The sequence below is a fragment of the Rhinoderma darwinii genome, chromosome 6 (genome assembly GCF_050947455.1).
Source record: "Rhinoderma darwinii isolate aRhiDar2 chromosome 6, aRhiDar2.hap1, whole genome shotgun sequence".
Classification (NCBI taxonomy): domain Eukaryota; kingdom Metazoa; phylum Chordata; class Amphibia; order Anura; family Rhinodermatidae; genus Rhinoderma; species Rhinoderma darwinii.
In genome coordinates this window covers 15,604,749-15,629,304 of record NC_134692.1, presented here as the reverse complement: position 1 = coordinate 15,629,304, position 24,556 = coordinate 15,604,749, and the positions used below count along the sequence as shown (strand labels likewise).

General features: G+C 41.8%; 1 protein-coding gene across 1 annotated transcript in view; it reads right to left on the bottom strand.

Annotated features, from left to right (window-relative positions):
* Positions 1 to 11,492: 11,492 nt before the first annotated feature.
* Positions 11,493 to 24,556, bottom strand: part of THSD7B (thrombospondin type 1 domain containing 7B) — a 406,197-nt gene continuing 393,133 nt past the window's right edge. Inside the window, exons 25-28 of the mRNA XM_075829232.1 lie at positions 21,393 to 21,475; positions 17,688 to 17,877; positions 16,426 to 16,513; positions 11,493 to 13,166 (exon numbers count right to left, since the gene is read on the bottom strand). Of these exons, the coding sequence (XP_075685347.1) occupies positions 13,085 to 13,166; positions 16,426 to 16,513; positions 17,688 to 17,877; positions 21,393 to 21,475 (443 nt within the window). The 3' untranslated portion in view covers positions 11,493 to 13,084. The remainder of the gene's footprint in view (positions 13,167 to 16,425; positions 16,514 to 17,687; positions 17,878 to 21,392; positions 21,476 to 24,556) is intronic.

Below are 24,556 nucleotides of genomic sequence, written 5' to 3'. Positions count from 1 at the left end.
AGAGTATTTAGCCCCATTAATGATTAGACATAGTTGACCAATTTTTAGTACGGATGTAGCCATCTTTATCTTGACTGCAGCGTGATATCACACAACACAAGCCATTAAAAAAGTGATAAAAAAAGTCAAGATAAAGGATCTTGCCACGGTGTATTTAATGCTTTAAAAGTCAACATAAAGACGGCTACATCTGGTTTATATATATATATATATATATATATATATATATATATGTATATATATATATACACATATATATATAATTATTTTTATTTTTGTTTTTTTTGCTTTACTATTATTATTATTATTATTATTATTTTGTTTACAATAAAGTCAAAAGAGACCCTTAAAGCGAATCTGTCATATATTTTTGCAGCCCTGTCTGGGGTCTTTCAGGGGTCCGTCACTTATTAGGTAACGTCCATAGTTTCAGGGAATTTAGTAGTTAAACTTGCAGCGTGGCCATTGCTGCAAACTTAAGTTTAATTATATTCATATATTCACGTTCCCCCCGCCTCCCCCTGCCCTCCAGCCGCTGATTGACACTTTTCTACCTATGCACAGTCAGGGTCAATGCACACGATGCGTATTAAGTGCGGTTTTGCCTCGTCTATTTACAGTACCAGCCTAGGCAATGAGATTCCAGGAAAACTCATGGACGTATTTTCCTGCACGTAAATTGACAGCGCGTATTTTTGGAACCGCACGTATTTTCGGAACCGCAGCATGGCTATTTATCAAGCGATTCCGCTTGAGAATTCTATCTCCCAAGTTCTGGAGAAATACGCAGCAAAACCCGCAGCATGAAAACGCTGCAATTTACGGAGCAAATTGTAAAAACCGCACAGAAAAACGCACCAAAATAGCACATTCAGGTGCGGTTTTTACCTGCGAATTTCTTGCGGTTTCCTGCCGTTTTGCTGCATATTTTCATGTAGCCTCATAGGGAGAAAAGTGTCAATCATTATCTGTAGGGCGGTGGGAGGCGGGGACATTATGTATATAGGAATATACTGAGACTCAAGCATGCAGCGGTGGCCACAAGTATAACGACTAAATTCTCTCAAACTCTGGCACATTACCTATGAAGTGACAGACCGCTGAAATCAGAGCGTCTGTCTCTTCTATGTGCAGCCCTCAAACAGGGCAGCAGAAATGTGACGGATCCACTTTAAATTTTCACTGCACGTTGAACAAACTTTGCATAAATCAATAGTACAAGTGAATATAAGAAACTTTGGAATATATCTTATTAAATAAAAATGTCTCTTTCTCCACCTATCAGGCTCCCCCCACTCACCCCCTCTTAACTGTTCTAATACACAGAATTTACCGCTCTCTCTGTCTTCTCCAGAAAAGACAGATTATCAGCTCACTGAGGGAATCAGTTAAAGCTGCCCATAGAAGTCTACAGGAGGGGAGGGGGAGGAGGGAGAAGCAGCAGGGGGAGAGAGAGGCAGAGAGATACAGAAACACAGCTGAAGCTTCTAGTAAGGGTTATATCTCACCCCAGTGCAGGATTCACAGGTACACTGCTCATTACTGTTGTATAATGTCCTCTACGCTGCTTCAGCTTCTATATATGTGATAGAGATTAGAGATAGGAGACCAAGATTATCCTCTTCTGTGTGTGCAGTGTATGGAAAACATGATAGCAGTTAGGCTCCACCCACTAGGTCAGAGAAAACTGAGACTTAGAGATGCAGCCTGCAGGGGGAAAACGGCAACTTTTTATGCAGAATACCAGTCATATAATGGCAAGAAAAAGTGTTATTCCTCATGTACACACATATAACAGCTTATTCCGAAAAGTCTTCTGAATGGTTAGGTACACTTTATCTTAACTTTATAGTTATTTTTGCATTACTGTTTTCCAGGGGCGCACTTATGGGGGTTTCCTAGTACCTGGAAACCCCCCTGAGCCATTCATGAGAAGTGAAGTTAAATGATAAAATTCCTTCTGCCACCAATAGCGGGAGCTCACTGCAAATAGACTTATTATAGAGGGTAATAGGACCTGTATAAAGCCATATGCAGTGAGCTCCCCCTAGTGGTGGCTGCAGGCAGACAGAATTGCATCACGTTACTCTATGACTGTGTGGAGGGAAGCAGGGAATCTAAAGTTCTATCTAATAAAAACAAGACTCTAACCCCGTAATGGATTTTGGACTTATTTAAAGTGAATTAAATAAAATTCTAGATACTTTTCCTTGTCTAGACCACGTCAATACCTGTGCTGTCTGTAAAATTGAGGTTAATTTAGCCATTTCCACCATAGACCCCAAGGCACATGGAACTCATTTTAAAAATAATGCGCTTGCATTTGGTTTTCCCCAGTAACTGGTGCTTTCATATGTGGGCACCCAGAGATTACATGATTAAATAATAGATAGAGTTATTAGGCTTAAGTAACAAATCACGAGGACGTGTGCCACTCAATCGCATGTTTTATTACAGCTATACACCCGTGCCACAGGATGTGTAGGTGACCCGGTACGCTCAGCTTCTATATACCAGTAAAGTCCAGTATTGGTATATAATATTTTGTGCATATAGGGACTGCTCCCATAAGGTATAAAGAAATTTACATTTCTGAACACTGGGGGGCAGTGTTCCATTTCCGCCATTCATCTGAATACCAAACAAGTGAAAGGTTTTGTGAAGTTCAATGTGAATTATTTTACAGGAGCAAACAAGTGACCTACTAAGTAAAAAAATAATACCTATTATCATATTTTGCAGTTCCTTGCACCATTATGTTCATTTCTGATTTATTTCATTTTAGATCTATACATTTAGGGCCAAAAACGACAACCGATCTTATTAGGGTAAGAAATTAGTCTTTCTTTTCTCGGATGAATTATATTTTATTTTTACGTATATTTTCTAATTTCATGCTTCTGGATTGACAAATTCAATTCCTACATTAAATTTCTTTGATCGCTAGTCAGGAAATAGTCATTTCTCAGTAGTTCTTCTCAGTTTTGAACACTAGATGGCAGCAGTGCAGCATATTACTGAATACTGGTTTAGTGATATCCTGCACTGCTGCCATCTAGTGGTCAAATACATAATTATGAAAGGATATTTAGAATGTCTGAATTATGACCACACAAAGTGGCAGGGACAGATTTAAGGAAGGGCAAAAAAGGGCAATTGCCACCCAGCACAGTCAATCCTGTACCCTATGGCCTGTCCCCTCTGGGCTGCGCCCAGGCCAAGAACAAGGCATCGCCGCAAACCCTTTCCCAGTTCTCTTACATATAATTTAGTTTATGTTCTTTATATAAACCCTGCACTCTGCCTTAATTGACATTTCTTAAAGCAATGCTGTGTTGATCTATGTTCAGTTTTGGTACAACCCCAGTAATACAGACCCTAAAATAGCTTCAGGTCTCATTCAGATGGCCGTAATGCAGCCGCATTTTAGCATGCGTATTACAGCCGCGAGACGCGGACCCCACGAGTGCACGGTCTGCATAGAGAATAGTATGAAAAAGATAAGGCTGCAGGAGTGGTCTGTCAGAAAACACGCAGAGATCTGCTGATCAGCCAGGATCACATAGATGAGACTTTGGGGCTGGGGTTGGCGCCTCTACTCCGGGCAATAGCTGTATTTTTAACTTTGGCCCAGAATATCACTTTTTGAAGAGTTATCTGCTCTGGACAACCTATTTGCGTTAGAATGATCCCCCAATGATAAGCAGATCACAGGGTGCCCTGTTCATGTTTGCATGGGCTTAATCCGGGTACTCCAGTTTCCTCCCACACCCCAAAAAACATACCGACAGGGAAATTAGATTGTGAGCCCCAATGTAAAAGAGTAAAAGAGGACCTCTGTACAGCGCTGCGGAATATGTTGGCGCTATATAGGCAACAGAAATAAATAATCCTGACCACCATCATCTTGATACAAATAAATGGAGTCGGGTTCAGGGCTTTTGCCTCCGTTCATGGGTTGTGATGATCTCCCCATATGAATAAGGTCACATTTCTTCACTTCTTTCCTGCTTTATTTCATGTTTTTACTCGTCTGTGTTCCATTTATTCCACATATTCCAGGTTAGAGGCATGAGATTAGTTATCTAGAAAAAAAGAAAATCACCACTGATGCCATAGAAATCGTACAACTCTACATCGCCTTGCTTGGGATCATATTGCTTATATATGACCATAGTGGCATGAATGCTACAAATCCTGTAAGGGATGGACCACCTAGGATAACACCCTGGTGCTCAGCTGTTGTTAGCAACGGAAGCCGCCAGTGGATCCAGTAAAATATTCATTGCGCCCACTGAAGTCAATGGGTGACTATATAATTCATGGTTGCACCAAGTCCTCCAGAGCGACGCTCGATCTTTGCAGTGTCTGTTTAATCAGGCGAATGGAGAGGCGATCTCAGAAAAAAGTGGTCAATATATCACCATTATTGCTCTATAACAAAGTCTATTGTTTCTACCCAGCTTTGCCAGAAACAGATATATCTTAAAACTAAACTAATATTGGCCTTCACTATCAGGAGAGTAACTTGAAGCCGCTGGGTTCCAATGTTAAATCTGTTACAGGGCCCCCAATTTACCATGTGCAATTTATAATAACAGCCATGTCTTATGTAGCAGAGGGGCATGTGGGCCCCCTTATTCACAAGGTCTCAGGTGCGACTGCTACCTGTACACACTTATAGCTACAGTTCATCTCTGATCACTATGTCTAGAAGAAAGTTGGGGTAAGAACCTTTAAATCTCCCAAGGATTTTTTTTTTACTGCAGATATTCTCCCTTTTTCTGCACACTCTGGTAGGGAAATTACTTAAACTTGTAAAGATATATCTGATCCTGACTTGGCTAAATAGTCTATTTTATTTCTCATACTTTGGAAACAACATGTAAATCAATTTCCCCTGCAACAAATTTGAGGAACAAGAAGTAATTGCATTACCACAAATGGCCACCAGATGGCAATAATGAGCCATCACATTAGAAATGATTCTCATTGAAGTTTGAAGCTCAAGATTTGGGATTTATTTCCTACAATCAAGGCTGCCGGGCTGCGTTATGTCACATCTAATGTTTTATTATATATGCTGTGTATTTGAAATGCCATATTTGATGTTATACTGCGTGTAATGTGTATTTCCAGAGAATATGAAAAGATTATTAGAAATTCTGGAAATATTTATCAATAGGAGAAATGACGGGAACATTTCCAAGGGCAACCATAAATTTTCAAAACTTTTCTTGCAAATTGGGAACATTTATAAAGCACACACTTATCGGTTCTTATCTATAATACTATTTCCAAATGTTTTTTTATTTGAGGAAATTGCCTTCCTCAACGTTGCAGACGAATAGGCAGAACTGGATGGACTCATGTCTCTTTTCAGCCTTGCATACTATATTATTATGAAATAGAATTCCTCCAGAAGGAAAAATATTATCTCTGCAGTGCCCCCTACAGGAAGCTACTATGCAAGTCTTTATCGCCCCCATATGTCCTTCTAGGGTAAGACTTTGACATGGCAGATCCCTGAAGGTGACGCTGCAGAATAGAATTCAATATTTTTCTAGGCAGCACTGAATAAACTCGACCTAATTTTACTTTGCTGTGTCTAAAGGTGTTGTCCAGTTTAGAAAACTCATTTTCAAACAGACCTTTATTTTTATAAGCACCATGTAATGCTTCATTTCCCCTGTGGTGGCGCTGCAGGGGAATTAAACTCCTGCTGCCTGGTTCCCCATAGATTACATCTGATTGCTGGGACTTACAGCTAGAGGCGTAAGTATAATGGGGAGCCAAAATGTTCTACTATCCTGTCGGAGAAAACCATATTCAGGCTTATTTAGGATCATTCCCATTTCATTTTTTCTCATAATATCTTATTTTGCTCTGGTAGATAAGTTTCTTGTATTTTATAATGGTTACATCTTTGCTGGAATAGAAATCAGCTCTCCATGCGTTAACTTCACAGCAACCAATCTGGACAAGCAAAGCGGCAGTGTAAAGTATGGGGGAGGGGCAAAGCAGCAACCTAAACCTCTGACAGACTACTTTTATAATATATCTCTATAGTGGAGTACTGTTTTTGACTTGATAAATTATATATTTGTGGCTGCCAGCAGCCACCACTAGGGGGAGCTAGTATTTAAATTAATAGGAGCTGTATAAATCAGTATGCAGTGAGCTCCCCCTAGTGGGGGCTGCAGGTAGTAGCAATGACAGAGTCACTGTAAGCAGGGGAAGCAGATAAGTGCTGGGCCTCCATCTACCATGGGTAACCCCCTGCCACAGATGTAAACATTTAGCGCTAACACAGGCAATATACATTTTTTTACCTTGAACTTATCTCTGGCAGTTGTTCCTCCTCCAACAGGTTTATTTTTTATGTTTACTTTAGTGTTTATTGGAAAAATTCAGCGACTTTACATTTTGACCGCTGTAGGACGGCTGCAATGGAGTCCTTATAGGGCCTCAGAATATTGTCACTGCCTCTGGGGGAAGGGTGTTACTTTAAGAAAAGGGAAATAAATGACGGTCATACTATAGGCCCATATCTTGTGCCTTATGGGTGTACAGCCAATTAAATACTTTGTCCCATTGTCACATATAGGCGCTGCCTACAGAATTCTATAAGGATCAAACTCATGGAAAGACATTTCTTAGGGGGAGAACACCCAGAAACTAAAGGAAAACCTCTACTTTTCAGTCCTCAGGATGTTCTGCAGGATCCCGAAATAAAACAGGGGTTTGTCTTCTACCAGTCACCCAATCCCTCATTTTAGCTGGGGACTCACTGAGGAGGTGTGGTTTACTTAAAGGGGCGTGGTCTATCACGCCTGGTCTCCATTGCAGACAATTCCTGCTGTAGCGAGCTGCCAGAAATTGTTGGATCTGATTTTTAACCATTTCAATTCTTGCAAAAAGTTTCAAGGGTCTTCTGAGTGTCAGAGCCTGGGCCCCTGTGATATAGACATATAGGTTGTATGGACTGATAATCTGTGTCTGTAGTAACAAGATTGGTTGCAAAAGTTTACACATCCTATATTCTGTTGACAGCATCAGGGAGAGCAGCTAAAGGGAATTCAATTTCTACAACGTACAACTGATCTACCACAGGCTAGTCATTATAGAAGGGTCTAGTCACACGTTGCTTTTTTTCCCCGTGATTTTGCAAAAACTGTTATATGTATAGACCTTTATGGTTCACTCACACATGCGGGTCCATTTTTTCTTATAGAGAGAAAAAACTCTAAGAACGATAAAGAACTGTATTAATCTGTGTGCAGTGAGCTCCCCCTAGTGGCACCAGAATAAGCCAGAATTTTATCATTATTGTTGAACTTTATGTCTGTGAAGAGAACCAGGCAATCAAATAATAGGTGTACTTTACTTTAAAGGAAATTGATTTGTATATTATTATGGGGCAGCCATCTTGCCTGAGCTTCTGCTCCGAGCTGCGCACATTTACTCTACAGCAGCCACATGGAGATAAGAAATGACTCATTGACTCCTGTGGGAAAGTGTTGTGGGCATGCTCTATGACATGCACTCTGCAGAGAAGGGGAGGAGGAAGGCGCTACCTTTGATAATGAGATGAATGCTGAAAAATGGAAGTATCAGGGTCAGTGGCTAGTTTTTTTTACCTCTTGGCGACATGTGATGTAACTACGTCACAGCCATCAAGGGGGGGGGGGGGTATGGAGCTGGCTCACGGCCTTCTCCATAACCACCTCACTGTAAAAATTAACATAATTGGTATTACCACGTTTATGAAAGTCCAAACTATTACATTATGCAATTATTTAACTCGCAGGATGAACACCGTAAAAAAAACTATTAGTTAAATATTAAACAAGCCCTCACACCGCCCCGATAAAACAGTTTTGGCTGTCACAATATGGCGACATAAAACTATTTTTTTAACAAATGTTTTTTTCCTTCTAAAAGTAGTAAAACATTAAAAAATACGATATCAATTTAGTATCCATCTAATCTTTACCGCACGGTGAACGCTGTAAAATCAAAACCCAAAAAGGAGTGGAGGCATCGCTATTTTTGTTCCGTTCCACTACACAAATCCTTTTTTTTGCCGTTTTCTAGTACATTATATGCTACAATAAATGGTGCCATTAAAAACGACAACTCGTCCCGCTAAAAAACAAGCCCTCGTATGGCTATATTCATGAAAAAATAAAAACTTTTATTTGGGGAGTTGGGGTGGACAAAAAGAAAATGCAAAAAATTAAAAAAGGCTGCGATGGGAAGGGGTTAATATAGATTGACATGGGGGGAAAAAAACGTAAAATAAAAAAAATAATATTTTTAACATTAAAAATAATAGATCAATTTCTGATGATACATTCCCATCAAACATTGCTGTTGGGGGGCAAAATGCCCCTGTGGGAAGACGTTCTCCCGGGTCGCTGCATCTCCATCTGATACATTCTCATTTGAAGATCTGCCTTTGATACAACTCCCGGTGCAGCGTGACATTTCTACAATACACAGCGTTTCCCTGGTCAAGCCTATTAAGATTCCTCCGTCCAGCTCTGATCTCCCGGAGGTTCGCTCAGTGTAATCTGTAAACGTTTCATGTCGCAATTCTCTGGGCTCTTGACAGCCGACGTAAGTCTTAGGGCGGGTTCACACATGGCGGAATTCCACTTAAATTCCGCTGCGGACACTCCGCAGCGTTAATCCGCAGCGGAGCCGTTTCTACATTGACTTTCACTTTAATTTAGCAGTGTTCGTTTACACGATGCGTACAATTCCGCTGCGGAGCATAGGCTGCGGAGCGGAATTTGGTGTCCGCAGCATGCTCTGTCTGTTGCGGAGCAGTGGCGGACTCATGGCGGAATTTCTCCATTGACTTCAATGGAGATTCAAAGTTCCGCAATGAAGTCCGCAGCTGTCATGCACATGTTATGTGTGCTGCGGATGCGTCTTGCTTTTTTTACTTGACATTTCTTCATTCTGGCTGGACCTATGTATTTCTAGGTCTACAGCCAGACTGAGGAAGTCAATGGGGCTCCCGTAATGACGGGAGCGTTGCTAGGAGACGTCTGTAAATAGTCACTGTCCAGGGTGCTGAAAGAGTTAAGCGATCGGCAGTAACTGTTTCTGCACCCGGGACAGTGACTACCGATCCCAATATACATGTATCTGTAAAAAAAAATGAAGTTCGTACTTACCGAGAACTCCCTGTTTCTGTCTCCAGTCCGGCCTCCCAGGATGACGTTTCAGTGTAAGTGACGGCTGCAGCCAATCACAGGCCAAGCACAGGCTGCAGCGGTCACATGGACTGCCGCGTCATCCAGGGAGGTCGGGCTGGATGCCGAAGGAGGGACGCGTCATAAAGACAACGGCCGGTAAGTATGAATTTCTTTTACTTTCACTAGGGAAAGTGCTGTCCCTTCTCTCTATCCTGCACTGATAGGGAGAAGGGAAGCACTTTTCCCGCAGTCCGCAGCAGCTAGTCCGCATCAATTTTCTGCACATTTTGTGCAGATCCGCAGCCGTAATCCGCAACCCGGATTAGGTGCGGCATTGATGCGGACAGTTGCGGAGGAATTCCGCCATGTGTGGTCATGCCCTTATGTAGACCCGGGGCTTCATAGTCTTATACTCCTCCAGGGGAGTGATAAAGTGAGGGCTCGTTCACATGAACCTATATACTCCCCAAATTACCTACAATTCCAAATTGTATCTGCGGTCTGCATTTTTTAATATAAATTATGTTCTATCAGAGGTTGATATTACAGCCGTGTTCACACCTATAGAATTCAATGAAACCTTTAAAAATATGTAACATTTGTATTTTGCTTCTATTCTACATTTGCTGATACAAAGCTCCAAACCTCTGCTTTTCTTCACACAGACAGAAATATGATAAAATTCGGACTACCTGCATCCACCACAAGGGGGAGCTCACCGCATACAGATTTATACAGCTCGCATTGAAGTCAAGTAAAGTAAATACATAAAGCTCCCCCTAGTGGCCTTTTGTGGGAGACTCTATCAGGAGCCCTGAAGATCTCCATTTTTTAGGAGACTTGGATAATCCACAAGCACGCACAATGTTCTGTATTTGGATCCCACTTTTAGCTCTGCATTTTGAACGTATGTAATACTTTTTACGATTTTTTTTATGACTGCATCCTCCTATGCGTAACAGGATTAATCATTTTTAGGTTTAGACTCTGCCAATAGTAAGTACGTTACATGCTGTCAAATTAATATATTCTAGAAATGGGATTTCTAGGGTGACAATCATGGAAACCAAATGGTCAATGGTATATCCCGATATCTGTTCTTCTCCATTGACACTTCATCTTGCCTTAAAGGAGTCCTCCGGTCTGGACAGTCCCATTATTATCTATTATCAATAGGGGAGGACCTGGAGACCAATGCTCATTCCTCTGCAGGGGATGTAATACACTGCGTCCTTTTGAAGTCGTCGGGCCTCCCATAGACTCCAGTGGACGTGTCGGGTCCCCTCCATTCTGACTAATAGAGTGTGATCCTGACTAGGACACCTCTATGACCTAAAATGTCCTAATAAGACATATGAAAAGGGACTGTCTGAACTAGATAACCCTTTTAAAAAGTCCTCCTTGAACATTGGACAAGTCCATGAGTAGTTGTAATCTTGGCCAGAGATACCAGATGCTGGGTGACAACCACTCATGGCCACTATTACACAATAGACCCTATAAGTTCTGCCTAGATAGGAGAGGGTTAAATATTTAGACGTATTTTGGATGTCCTATTGCCCATTGCAAAAGCTATACCTCGCGCCAATGAATTTATATCACTACGGTACTACCTTCTCATCATCCGACCTGCCCGCTTATGAGACTGTGTTGACTATGAGCCAACAAGGTGTCGGCCAAGTTGGTCCCAGTAGCGATGGCTTTCTTTGTAACCCCTATAGCTATGACACTTAAAAAGGTTTTCCCACGAGGGACATTTATGACATATCCACAGGATGTGTCGTAAATGTCAGATAGATGTGGGTCCCACCTCTGGGACCTGCACCTATCTCTAGAACGGGGGCCCCTAAACCCCATTCTACCTCGGCTGATTTCCGACCATGAAGGTGAAAACAGCGCTGTTTAAGCCCATAGAACTGAATGGCAATTACGGAAACAGCGTAGCTCGCATGCTACGCTGCTTCCGTAACTGCTATTCAGTACTATGGGAGTTACAGAAACAGCGTAGCACAGCGACCATAAAGTCAGGAAGTGGCCAGGAGTCAGTGATAGCAGGCAACGTTCCAGAGATAGGTGCGGGTCCCAGAGGTAGGACCCGCATCTATCTGACATTTATGACATATCCTATGGATATGTCATAAATGTCGCTCAGTGGAAAAACCCCTTAAATGTAGATTCTCGATGACATCACGCCCGCCTAGACAGACTACTTCTACACAGCTTATTTTCCATGTGGTCTCCTCAAAGCATCCCATAATACACACGAGACGGGACACTGGGACAATCCATGGAATGTCTCTCATTGAAGTTTATTTGCAATAATAACTGGATCCATCATGAGTCTTTAGCTGAAGGCTTCACTGGTCGGATGTGACAGATTTGTACATAAATACAAAATTTGGGTTATAAATATATCACAAAATCCCATGTAGAAAAAACTGTTTTGCAGGTGTTAAAATGTGGTAAGAGTTCAAGTATATACAGTATATACAATTATATAGTATACTGGGGGCAAGAAGAGCCCACCGGCATTCACATGACTTACTCATGACAGCGCCACCTATGTTCTGGAGCTCAAGAATGATTGTGGGGATTAAGTCATCTTTAAGCTGTGCCTCTCCAGCTATTGCAAAACTACAACTCCCAGCATGCCCTGACAGTTGCAGTACCACAGCTCGGAGATTATTGGTCTATGACATCTGCTGAGTGATTGGAGCTCTGTCCGTTTTGACCGCCAAATAAAAGCGCTCGTCCATGGGTTAAAGTGCACCTCCAATTTTTTATAAGATTTTGGCAGCTGGCAGAAATGGTACAAATTTTGCCGAATGTATCTAAATGGCGCATGGGGCATGATCAATTTGGTGCCGCTCGCTATGCATATCTCCTTATGTCACCTAATGGCTGATGAACATTAACACCAATATTATGCGCCAAAAAATGGTGCATGTCTGTAGTAAATATGTCTTCTCTTAGCCAAGACAATTTTTATCGCCTTTAAAAAAAATTTGCGTAAAAAGTGTCAAAAAGACCTAATACATTTATGCACGGCCTGTACTCCAGTTATTTGGAGCTTATATCTCTCTCATTGAGGGTAAGAATTGTAGGTTTTATTTTATGACGGACGGGCAAACCGCGTCTATTTTTCAAAACCATTACCAATGGCTTGTGTGTTATGTTCCCATTGACTTCAATGGGGGAAACAAATATTGCCAGTAAACCCAACTCACAGCCAACCCAGCATTGAGATGGATATGCCTGTCTGTATGGTTGCCAGGGATACACCGCTTAACAACCATCATTGGGGTTGTCAAGCATCATGTCCCTAGCAACCACTCTCACTGCACTCAGGTCTTCAATTCAAGCTGGAAATTCCAATGTGAGAGCAGAAATGGAACAAGGAGACTTGGCACTACTAAGCTTAGTATTGAGAGAGAGCTGGCAGAATAAGTTGTTTGGCGGCCATTTTGATCTGAAAAGGTTCAATTTGTCATCAACATTTCTTCATGAATGGATCAAGATACATTAAAACAGATCTCGCAGTTCTATCTCGTTGTCAACAAGACGTCAGGAGTCCAGAACGGCAACTAGATGTGGGGTCCGATATTTAGAAAAACCATGGGGGCTAATATTGTACGACTGATTTGAGTTCTGCCGTTCCATATCTTCACAAGTGTGTCTTGTCCTCTGTTTTAATAGAGATTCCAACAAATTAATTTTATTTAGTCTCAACTATGAAATTCTATATTTCCAGATAAATTTGATTTAGGCCCACAATGCATTTTCCTTAATTTTTTTTGTAGACATCTTGGGAAGATGTGATATTCTCATACAGAGGAGCAGTTAAGGCAGCGGAATATTAATGGTCCAACTTGAAGTCACATGTCAAAATCTCCATCATAGGCCAAGGTGAGGGGCTTTTGCTGAGGAAATATAGTTTTCGGTTCCGGGGGCTTTCTGCTGCAAGTTGAAAAAGAGAAAATAACAATGTCATATAAACTGCTCGAAGAAGAACTGCTAGAAGAAATACATAAAAGGCTCTTTATTCTAGGGCTCCATGGCGATCGTACTTCTAGGCTACGTTATCAGTGCTTGAAGTCACAGGCCCGAAGCCTGAGGCTGTTCTGCTTGTAGGTGATGACAACTTTTCCTATTCTTATTTCTTCTTAAAGGGATTCCCTGATTCGAAAATCCCTACTTGATATAAGGGTCCATTGACAATAAGCAGATCACGAAGTACCCCCTGCTGGCACCTCCAGTGCTCAGCTGTAATCTGTGGAAAAACCTACTAGTAAGTGTTCAATTTCCCTGCAGCACCACCGCAGGGGAAATTAGGCATTACACAGTGCCCATTCATATCAATTAGTTGTCTGTGTAATACAGGACAGGACAGGTCCTCCAGAGTGAGAGATGCTCTATGTAACCGCTCTCCAGTCTGGCCAAGAGATGAGGATCCTGAACAGAGGACCACCCTCTATTAACTCAGAACTTCCTAATAGGTTGTATGAAAATAACTAACAACCCCTTTAAGTTCAATGTTGTCACAGAGACATTGTTTGGGTACCAATTGCCATTCAATGTCCACACCTTAACCGGCTTAAATATGTGTACGGTATATACAATGCATTCGGGAAGTCATCAGACCCTTTCACTTTTTTCAAATATTGTTTTGTTGAGGCCTTGTGCTAATATCTATATAAAAAAAATTATTTTCCCCATCATTCTACACTCAATACCCCATAATGACAAAGTGAAAACAGAATTTTAGACATTTTTGCAAATTTATTAAAGAATGAAAAACTCAAATTTCACATGGACATAAGTATTCAGACCCTTTGCTATGACACTTGAAATTTATCTCTGGGGGCCTCGCATTTCTCTAGATCATCTTTGAAATGTTTCTACTCCTTGATTGGACCTGATTTGGAAAGACACACCGCTGTCTATATAAGGTCTCACAGCTGACAATGTATATCAGAGCAAAAACCAAGCCATGAGGAGGAAAGAACTGCCTGTAGAGCTCAGAGACAGGATTGTGTGGAGACAGATCTGGAGAAGGGTACACAAAAAATTCTGCTGCACTGAAAGTTCCCAAGAGCACAGCGGCCTCCATTATTTTTAAATAGAAGAAGTTTGGAACAACCAGGACTCTTCCTAGAGCTGGCCTCCCACCAAACTAAGTAATCATGGGAGAAGGGCCTTGGTAAGAGAGGAGACCAAGAACCCAATAGTCACTCTGACTGAGCTCCGAAGATCCTGTGTGCAGATGGGAGAAACTTCCAGAAGATCAATTATCACTGCAGCACTCCATGAAACTGGGCTTTATGGCAGAGAGGCCAGAAGGAAGCCTTTCCTTAGTAAAAGACAGATTAAAGCTCATCTGGAGTTTGCAAAAAGCACCTAAAGGACTCTCAGACTGTGAGAAACAAGATTCTGTGGTCTGTTGAAACCAAAATTGAACTTTTTGGCCTCAATTCTAAGCGTCGTTTCTGGAGGAAACCAGTCACCGCTCATCACCTGCCCAATACCATCCCTACAGTGAAGCGTGGGGGTGGCAGCATCATGCTGTGGGGGTGTTTTTCAGCGGCTGGGTTAGGGAGACTGGTCAGGGTTGAGGGAAAGATGAATGGAGCAAAGTACAGAGATATTCTTAATGAAAACCTAATCTAGAGTTCTCTGGACCTCAGACTGGGCCGAAGGTTCAACCTCCAACAAGACCACGACCCTAAGCACACAGCCAAGAGGAGAGGTGGGGGGACAACTCTGTGAATGTCCTGCCAGAACTTTGACTTCAACCCAATTGTACATCACTGGAGAGACCTGAAATTGTCCGTCCACCGACGTCACCATCCAACCTGTCAGAGCGTGAGAGGATCTGCAGAGAAGAATTGCAGAAAATCCAGGTGGGCAAACCTCGTGGCATCAAAGCCAAGAAGACTGGAGGCTGTTATCGCTGCCAAAGGTGCTTCAACTAAGTCCTGAGTAAAGGATATGGATACTTATGTCAATGCAATATTTTAGTTTCTCCTTTTCAATATAATATCAAAGAAACTAACATTCTGTTTTCACTTTGTTATTATGGGGTATTGAGTGCAGAATGATGGGGAAAAACGTACATTTTTATTTTTATTTTAGCACAAGTCCTCAACATAACAAAATGTGAGAAAAGTGAAAGGGTCCTAAGACTTTCCGAAAGCATTGTATGTAGGCGGTGATGTTGGTGGACTGGAGATCTATGTGGCTCCAAACCACCACTCACATCAATGTCTACATATGTACACCTCGTAATGCAGTTAAAAACTTGCATCTAAAACTGCACCAATTTTTGCGACATTTGTCCTCTCACCTGAAAATCAGGCGAGAAAAGTGGGTGAGGTCATGCTGTAAATGTACGAGACTCATTTATCAAAGACAAAGGTTAAAAAAGGCTCAAATTAGTGGACACATATACGGCTGGCGATAGCAGACGTAAAAAGAAATTCAAACAGTCAAACAATTCCAAATGCCCAAGATTTATTTAGATGCGTTTTCCTTTTTAAGCATTAGGGGCAATTCTTTAGGGGCATTCTCCTAAAAGCATTAGGGGCATTCTCCTAAAACGGGGATTGGGAGAGCTGTGTGCCCTTTGTGACACCCTACTGAAACGGATGAATGCGGAATGTATTAGAAAGAGGATTTTTCTGCTTTTACTATTCTAAATGGTTAGAAATATCATTGAGCTCTTTACACTGGTCAGGTGAATGGCCGAACATGTAATACATGGTCAACTCAAGCCTTCTAGAATGGTCAGCACTCTTACAGGGAAACCACTCTATGCCCTAAGAGGACATGTGAATATATAGGATATGGGATGCACTTGAGGAGTAGAGGTGAGGTGCCTGATGAACGGGTTTCCCAATCCACCAGTGGTAACATCTGTGGATATGCCATAAAAATCTTCCATGTGAAAATCTCTAAGGTTTTCTTGAAGGGGTTTGCCAGTCCCTAAAAATTGATGGCCTATCCTCAGGATAGACCATCAATATCTGATTGGTGGGGGCCCAACTCCCTGGACCCTCGTCGATCAGCTCGTACTCGTCGGAGTCGGACCCCAACCGATCAGATATTGATGGCCTATCCCGAGGATAGGACATCAATTTGGGCAGGGACCATTCACAGTGATTGTCAGCATAGCAGCAATTGTATCCTTACAATCTAATGTTCAACCAAAAATACTTACCAGACTAGGTAGGAAATGATGATGAGGAAAAACAAGATGAGGAAGCTCCCAACACATACGACGTAGACCCAAAGACTCACTCGTCCATCTGAAAATAAGATACAAGACACGTCAACAACAATGGGGACAACTCTATAAAACCAGTTTGCCGCATTCTCTCTGCATTGTCTCATGGGGTTGGTCACGTGATTGGTCTTTGGAATCACCATTGGGATCTACAATATAAGATGGAATATCAATAAGACCTTGAGCATCTTCTAGACACGCTTCATAGGATCCTAATACATCTACTTGGCCTTGAGCTTTCCATTTTGTAGCATCAAAATCACGTTTCCTTGTCATTAATACAATCCGGTATTTTCTTCAAGTAAGAACACAGACAATTTTGGAAATCTGAGTAATTAGAGCTGTCCACACACAGCTATTAAAGGGGTTGTCCACTACTGAACAACTGCACGGACCCTGAGCCGTTAAGCTGTTCCAGCTGCCTCTGGCCCCAGATGTTATGGCCCATTATGCTATGTATGGAGCCGGAAGTAGTTGGCTCCATCCAGTACTGCAGCTCGGCCGCTATTCAGTGGCCGGAGCCAACTGCTTTTCGGCATGTACGACCGGTGCTCGGAGGCAGCTGGAGCGGCTTAAAAGTGCGGGGTCCGTGTGTCAGACCCCCATAGATCATCTACTATCCGGTGGATAGGTCATCAGTTGTCCAGTAGTGGGAAACCCCTTTTAAGAAAATAAATTGTACCTATAGTTACACAAAAAATTAAACTTTGTAGTTTATCTAATTTTGGGTAAATCGCAACTTCCTCAACTTCCAGCATCCTATAGCCCCCCTTTTTCTGCTCGAGGACTCTGAAAATTTTCAAGAACCTACTAAAGGCCTAAAAATAATCCATCTGCACTAATATGTAAGTAGTAGACGGGGAAGAGGGAGATGCAGCTGCATCTTTTCTCTCTCTTAGGAAGGGAGGGGGAACCAGAAGTGATCTAATTGGCTGAGGTTGCTGAGTACTGTACTATAGGATGTGTAGGCAGCAGAAAACAACACTGAAGTAAAGGCCAACATCCCCCCAAGAAGAACCGGCCCACTCATTAAATAATGCAATAAAAAGTTAGACACCAAATTTCTGGCCGCACTACGACTCATATACATCTACAGATACCTAAGGAGGGATTGTGAATTTTCTTTTGGTAACTATAAGAACCCAATAAACTCTTTGAACATTTTGTAACATTTTCTTGAACGTTCCCATACTTGCCTTGGTCAAATAGCTGAACTGACCAGTTGAATATCTCCGGGAGTTTGGAATTAATGGGCTTGCTGTTCGGAATAAACGTTTTCACATCAGCCTTCTTGGACTCGATGCCCGGCATCTTCAAGCAATAGTCGAGTACTCCGCTAGATCTCAGGATCTGCGTGTATCCGTCCTCACAGCCGCAGACTCCACTCTAGGGAACGAAAATGAACAATCACCAAAACTATCCAATAAAAGTCATAAACGCTCCCTGTGAAATAAATGACAGACTGGTGTCATACACTCCGGATGTCGACCGCCTACATAGCATAAGTTTTCACAGGTGGAGTTCAATGGACGGTGAATGCAGTCTGAGCCGAACTATAAAGAGGGATTATTGATCTCTGTGTGGAGTTGATCAATAGGGATGATCGATCACTGATTGCTTTTCTGGTTTGGGGTTATTGATGGTTGGTTTCATATGCTGGGCTTTTCATGTCATGAATATAAAGCAAGACAAGACTTGGATGTTCAAACAGCAGATATCAATGTATAAAGGGAAATATATATACATGGTATATTAAAGAGGTCACCTGGGACCTATACCGGAATTCAGAACCCCCTGCCAGACACGTCCATACAACATGCCCAGCATATCAGTATCTATTTCCTTATTCGGGGAAGACTTGTAGTTCATCCAGCATCATAAACCCAGCTGCAAAAGTCTCGGCACCTCATTGAATTCCTCTTTTTGAACATGTATTGATCTCATGTTATGTTGAAACGGTAACGGCCGCAGTCGCCTCTCCTTACCTCCTGACGGCCGCGACCGCAGACCTCTCTCTTCTTTGCCGGCATTTCCCTCCCAGGAGATGCCAGCACATTTGGCCGCACCACTCTGTGATTTCCTCTAGGGTGCGCGCGCGCTCGTCCCCAGTCTTAAAGAACCAGTGCACGCACATGCATTTAATTATTGCATTATCCCTAGATCACCGTGAACTATAGAAAAGGCTCTGCCCTTCCACTCATTGCCTGAGCGTTTGTTGTTGTATTCGCATGTTAGTTTTAGCAAATGGTCCCTTAGTTGTATCCTGTTCCCAGTGTTCCCGTATCCTGCTTCCTGTATCCTGTGCTGAGTTTGTTCCTGTGTGTTATCTAGTGTTGGAATCGTGTTGTGTCATCCGCCAGGGCTGCGGTCATATACCACGTCTGGCGTCATCCGCCACATCAAGTTTCATCTGTGCCAAAGCCTCTGCTACTGTCTGGACTCTTACAGGTTTTGCGTAGACTTTATAGACTGTTATTTGGCCAGCTGCCATTCCGCTATGGCAGAGCGGCCTAGAGGGTCCACATACCCCTAGATCGTGACACAAGCACCTGACCAGCAGTACAAGTCTGGCGCCTGCTTTGTACATTTCCTATAGGGATCATACTTTGTCTCAATCCAAATGAATGGATGGTCACCTGTGTAAGCCCACTTGCACACGACTGAGTGCCACTCGGGCCGTTTTTCATGTCATCCGAGTGGCACCCGATACTTTTCACTGTCCCATTTACTTCGGTAGGTGAATCGGGTCCGTGAAAACGGACTGACTCACCGAACCGTGGAAAGAAAGATGTCCGGTCTTTCCACAGATCACGGACGGGAATCGGTCATGTGCAAGAACCCTAAGAGCATACCCTCTATTATGAGCAAACCGAGAATCACATCACAAGTGCCCTGGATGTAACCTGTGCCAGATTAGGGTCCCTTGGGCCCAATAGAGGAAATAATTCTGATGGTCCACTTTTAATTGTTTTGTAAATTTTATCATTGTACACACAGGACATTTCATAACATCTAATATTTATTTATGATCCACCCATAAGAAACAAATCCTAGTGACAAGTAAGTGGCTCTAAACTTATCTCCAAATGGGGTTTATTATCGTGTCAGAGCCGGGGCCCTCTGGCACTTATGGCCCTTCCTAACCCAGCATGTAACGACTGGACACCAATAAGTATCATCTTTATTCACATGTTGGAGATTGACTTTGAGGATCTCAGAAACTGCAAATAATTTAAAAGACAATTCCATTTTTTTTTTTACAACATTTCATTATTAAAATCTGCATAATAAGTTCATTAACTTTGTAAATACTTTTCATTACTTATCTTGCACTGATTTTGAGTTCTATGTACTTTTCTTAACCATTCACTTCCAAAATGAAAGTGAAGATTCAGCTGCTTCCTTCTTGGGACATTTATGCAGATTAGCTCCACCCCCTATCAGACATGTGACCCAACAACTGAGTTTTAACTGTGTAACTGTAATCTGAGCTCCCACAATGCACTGTTCTCTTGGAACAGGAAACCAGAACAAGATAAGTAAAGCAAAGTAAATGAAAATATATTTAACATTTTATGTACATTTAACCCTTTAAATGTTGTGCAAATGTAGAGCATTCCTTTAACATTTGTAATTTTAATAGGTTTTTAAAGGAGTTGTCGGAGATTGAAAAATGTAACTGTTTTTTCTCTCAGAAACAGCGCCACCCTTGTTCATGGGCTGTGTGTGCTATTGCAGCTCAGCCCCATTCAAGTGAAGGAGCCTGAGCTGCAGTACCGCACACAAGCCATATGCAGGAGTGGTGCTGTTTCTGAGCCAAATTTTTCTAATCTCAGAGAACCCTTTTAATTTATTCTTAGCTCCATATAGCTATTGAAAAACTGATTTACCCTTTTAAGGAAAGTTTTTATTGCAAGTCCATCATACAGAGCTCAAAATTCCCTGTTTCCCTTCACACGGCCATCAACCTTCTGGGTGCCTGCATCTGCCACTAGGGGGAGCTCACTACATACAGATTTATGCAGATTTATACAGGGGGATTCCGGGTACTAGGGACCCCTCTCCCCTGAGTTTTTAGAATGTCACACAGCAGTAGATTTTATGTTTGGAATTTTTGTTCAAAAGTGGAGTTTTCCTTTAAGAGTAACTTAAAAAAGGGATCACAATATATCTGTGGGTCTTTATAAATCACCCTCTATAGGCATTGCTCACCTGCGATTTAATTTATTCATTGTGGGGTAGTCTGAAATTGGAGGCTCAGGCTGTGGCTCTCTCCTGCTCCATGCTTTATACTGCAGCTCTGCCTGCTCTGATTGGCTTCTGTCCATATGCACAAACTCAACCCAGGAAGTCGGTGCTAGAAGACTATAAGGTAACTGCAGCACATAGACTGAGGCAAATGATCCTCGATAAGGGGGGGGGGGGGTCTGCTTTAAGGCTTTCTCTGACTTTCTCTACTGCTATAAATGATAAATTAACCTATGTTAAGATTTGGTTCATATAATTCCAGAGAGCCCCTTTAAAGATTTCTCAGCACAGATATGTAACTACAATTCTGATCATCACAAGGCTGGGTCTACACAGAAACGCTTGCTTTTCAATGGGCTGCAGACCCATGCATGGGAAGTGTATTAAGATTGCGCTAATGTGTGCTATGAAATGGGGAGATGTCCCTGCTGCACATTCTCATGATGTATTTGGGTTGGCATTAGCTCTGTAAAATTCTCCATCGAACTCTATCCTTAAAAATTTATATTCTACAACATGATCATTGTCCATGTCCCTTTAACTAGTACCATAAACCTCCACTAGGTGGCACTATATCCTTTAAAAAGACAATCCTGTGCATGTATTCCTGCAGAAAGTGGGTTGATTATAGAGCTCCTTTCTAAGTAGGTTACCTGCATACAATAAGAAAAGGGTTTTTTGCACGGTGGGTCGCAGTGGCGAAGAGCTGCCGGCCTGGAGTTCGGGGCGCAGCCTCCTACAAGGAGAAAAACATCAATACTAGATATTATTTCAGCCACCTTCACCCTCCTCCCCATCCTTACAGCAGCCCCCCTGCAAAATGTTCTCCACTCTGGCTGTGTTTTTGTTCCCTTCCTTTTGTGCTTGTGAGGAGGTTCTCTGATACTAAGTGGCACAGGCAGAAGTCCATGATATTGTGCTTGCTGCAAATAGTCTATTATACAGTTTATTATAAAGCACAGCAAAGTATTCTGCAGGGTAACAATGATGGTGGCGGTACGAGTAAAAAGAGAGAGGTTATCATATAGAGTAAACATTATTAGCATTCATATATGCGGGAAAAAACAACAACTTCAGAATAGTTAAATATTCAGAAAATAAAATAGACCTAAAAATAAATAAATAAAAAGTCAGAAAAATAAAACGCACAGAGATTTATTAGTTGCCATCTGGTATACAACAGCTCTGTGCTGACAGATAGACTCCTTACTGTACGCAATCCACTGTAATCTGCTGCATTGCATTGAGGGAGATGTAGCTTTTTTGCAACATTAGACTATTGTACGGTGGATAGTGTAAACACTCCATTTCCCATAATCCCGTAAAGTAGAGCATGCTCTGTAAAGCAATTAACCAGAAGAGGGTATAATAAATGCAGTTTTGGATGTGACTGGAGTATAAGGCATGATGTAACTAACCGTGTTTTTATGAAAAAATAAATAAAAAATAATAAAATGGCTTGGTTTCAGGTCATGGGATATCTCAATTATAACAAATATAACAAACACCACTAATGATACATAACCCCTATTATTTGGTCATTTAAAGTGCATCTACTGTTACAATTATTATTATTTTTTAAAGAAACAAGCAGTATAAAATATTTAGATACTTTTCCTAACATACTTGGTAAGGCTACAACCCTGCAACATTGCTCTGTTACCCCACACTTGTAAAAATCTTGACTGCCTGTTGCCACCACTAGGGGGCCAATCTGTATACAGCAGCATACTAATCCTGTTGACCTAAATAGGAGCTTCATGCAGATGGCCCCCTACTGGTGGCAAGTGGGAAGAGCTACACTAGGCATATTACCTGACATTGTCACCATATCCCTGAAATGAAAAAAAAAATTCTATAAAAATGTAAGTAGAGAATAGATGTGTGATAATAATTTGGGTTCATCTAGAAATAAAATATTACCAGTCCAGGGATTTAATAGCAATGGGACATATGGGATTCCCATATAGGGAATACCGGCTAATCCCCAACATCACTGACAGGCTATCAGGAACGATACAGTCATTTCTCCGGGGTCATAATTACGGTTTATTTATCATGAATCCTACCAGATAAGCAAATCTGCAGTTCTTGGCAACTGCCCATTAAATTGATGGATCAAATATATCTGGGAAATTCCGCAGAGGCAGCACTCAAGCTGCAGGATTATGAGATCAAAATCAGTCATTTATAGAAAAAATATAAGAGCATGATAGGCGGTGAGTGGTTTTACGTAGGACTGCAGGTAAACCTACTGCGCCAATTTAAACATAAACCCTAAAAGAACAAAAAACAAATGATGTAATGCTGGAGAACGCAGATTTTTAAAGGCTATAGGTTCCCATACACATTAGATTAATGTCGGCCAAACCCACCAATACCGGCGGGACCAGCTGACTATCTAATGTGTATGGCAGCATCCTGACTCTCCCTCGATGGCTGATGTTGGGCAAAAGAGGGATCGGGCATGTTGGATTTCGACATGCCCAATCCTTTGCTCTCACGGGAGAGGAGTCGGGTCCTTTTTGAGGCTACCACTTTATATATTCGACATCTTGTCAATTTTGCCTTAAAGGGGTAGCGCTAGTCTATATGATTGGCAGCAATAATATCATAGCCAATAGTTTTAACTACTGTTTTTGGATATAATTAAAATTTTTGGATGTTTTTAAATGAGATTTGTTTTTGTAAGTCATCCCTAACACTGTATTTATACCAGAATTCTAATAATATGTCTCTGGGGGTAGAAATGTTCTATAATTGTTTGTTACATTATTTGAATTTTATTCAATTTATTTGTATTTTATTTCTTCTTCGCATGTACTTTTATGTATTTCCCACTTGAATAAGAATCTGTTAATAACTGCACCTGGCAGCTCCCAAATAATGACTGGAATATTCATTAACTTTTAAATATGTCCGTAGACTATATTAGCCAAGTTTTACACACAAATATAACGGGGTTAATATTTAGTCACAGGAAGATTAAAAGCAATTTTGTTAATAAAGTTGATTGAAATGAGCAATGTACGTAGTATATCAGCGATGAAGCGACGCCTCTGCCCATAGCAATGAGGACACGTTTTATCTCTATGAACTTCTCTGTGTGAAACGTGTCAGCACCCATAGAAAACTAAGATGTGCCCGGGCCTCACTGTGCACAACAATTCCGTATATGGACCCATGTTGCACCACTATATCCTCCCCCAAATTTTCTGCTTCTAGGACAGAATACTTCTATAATACAACATGCGTTAGAGTATGCCGCATGTAAAATCGTTGGCACATGGGATACGGCGTGGCACCACCGAGTCTATGGGCTCTGTATTTAGGATCCATGTGATATGGATGAATCGTGTACGTTAAAGGGGTTGTCTCATTAGAGACAGCCCTTTTCATAATGCTGCCCCTGTGGCGATCGGCAGATCGCCACGGCTCCCGCTCCCGGCAACCCCAGCAAACCGCTGTTTTTGCCTAGGGAAGTATTACATGGTGGCTCTCTTTTCTGGCTCATAGAGGTAGGTCCTGAGTGGGTAACCCCCATCTACGATGTCTATTCGAATTAATAGGGCATATAGAGAAGGGTTATCGTCATGTCACAACCCATTTAAGGGCGTATGTACCATAGGAGCAGCCCATGCGGGTGTTTTTTGTTGGTTTCAGGTTGGTTTTGTCCCCATTTTAATGGGTGGTAAGAGCCTGCACAGGGACGTGGTGCTGCACTGGTAGCAAAGAAGGAAGTACAAAATGTACTGGCGTTATGAATATAGGATGGGGGTACCAAGATGTCTTGAGTGGTTAGGAGTGTGGTAGTGTC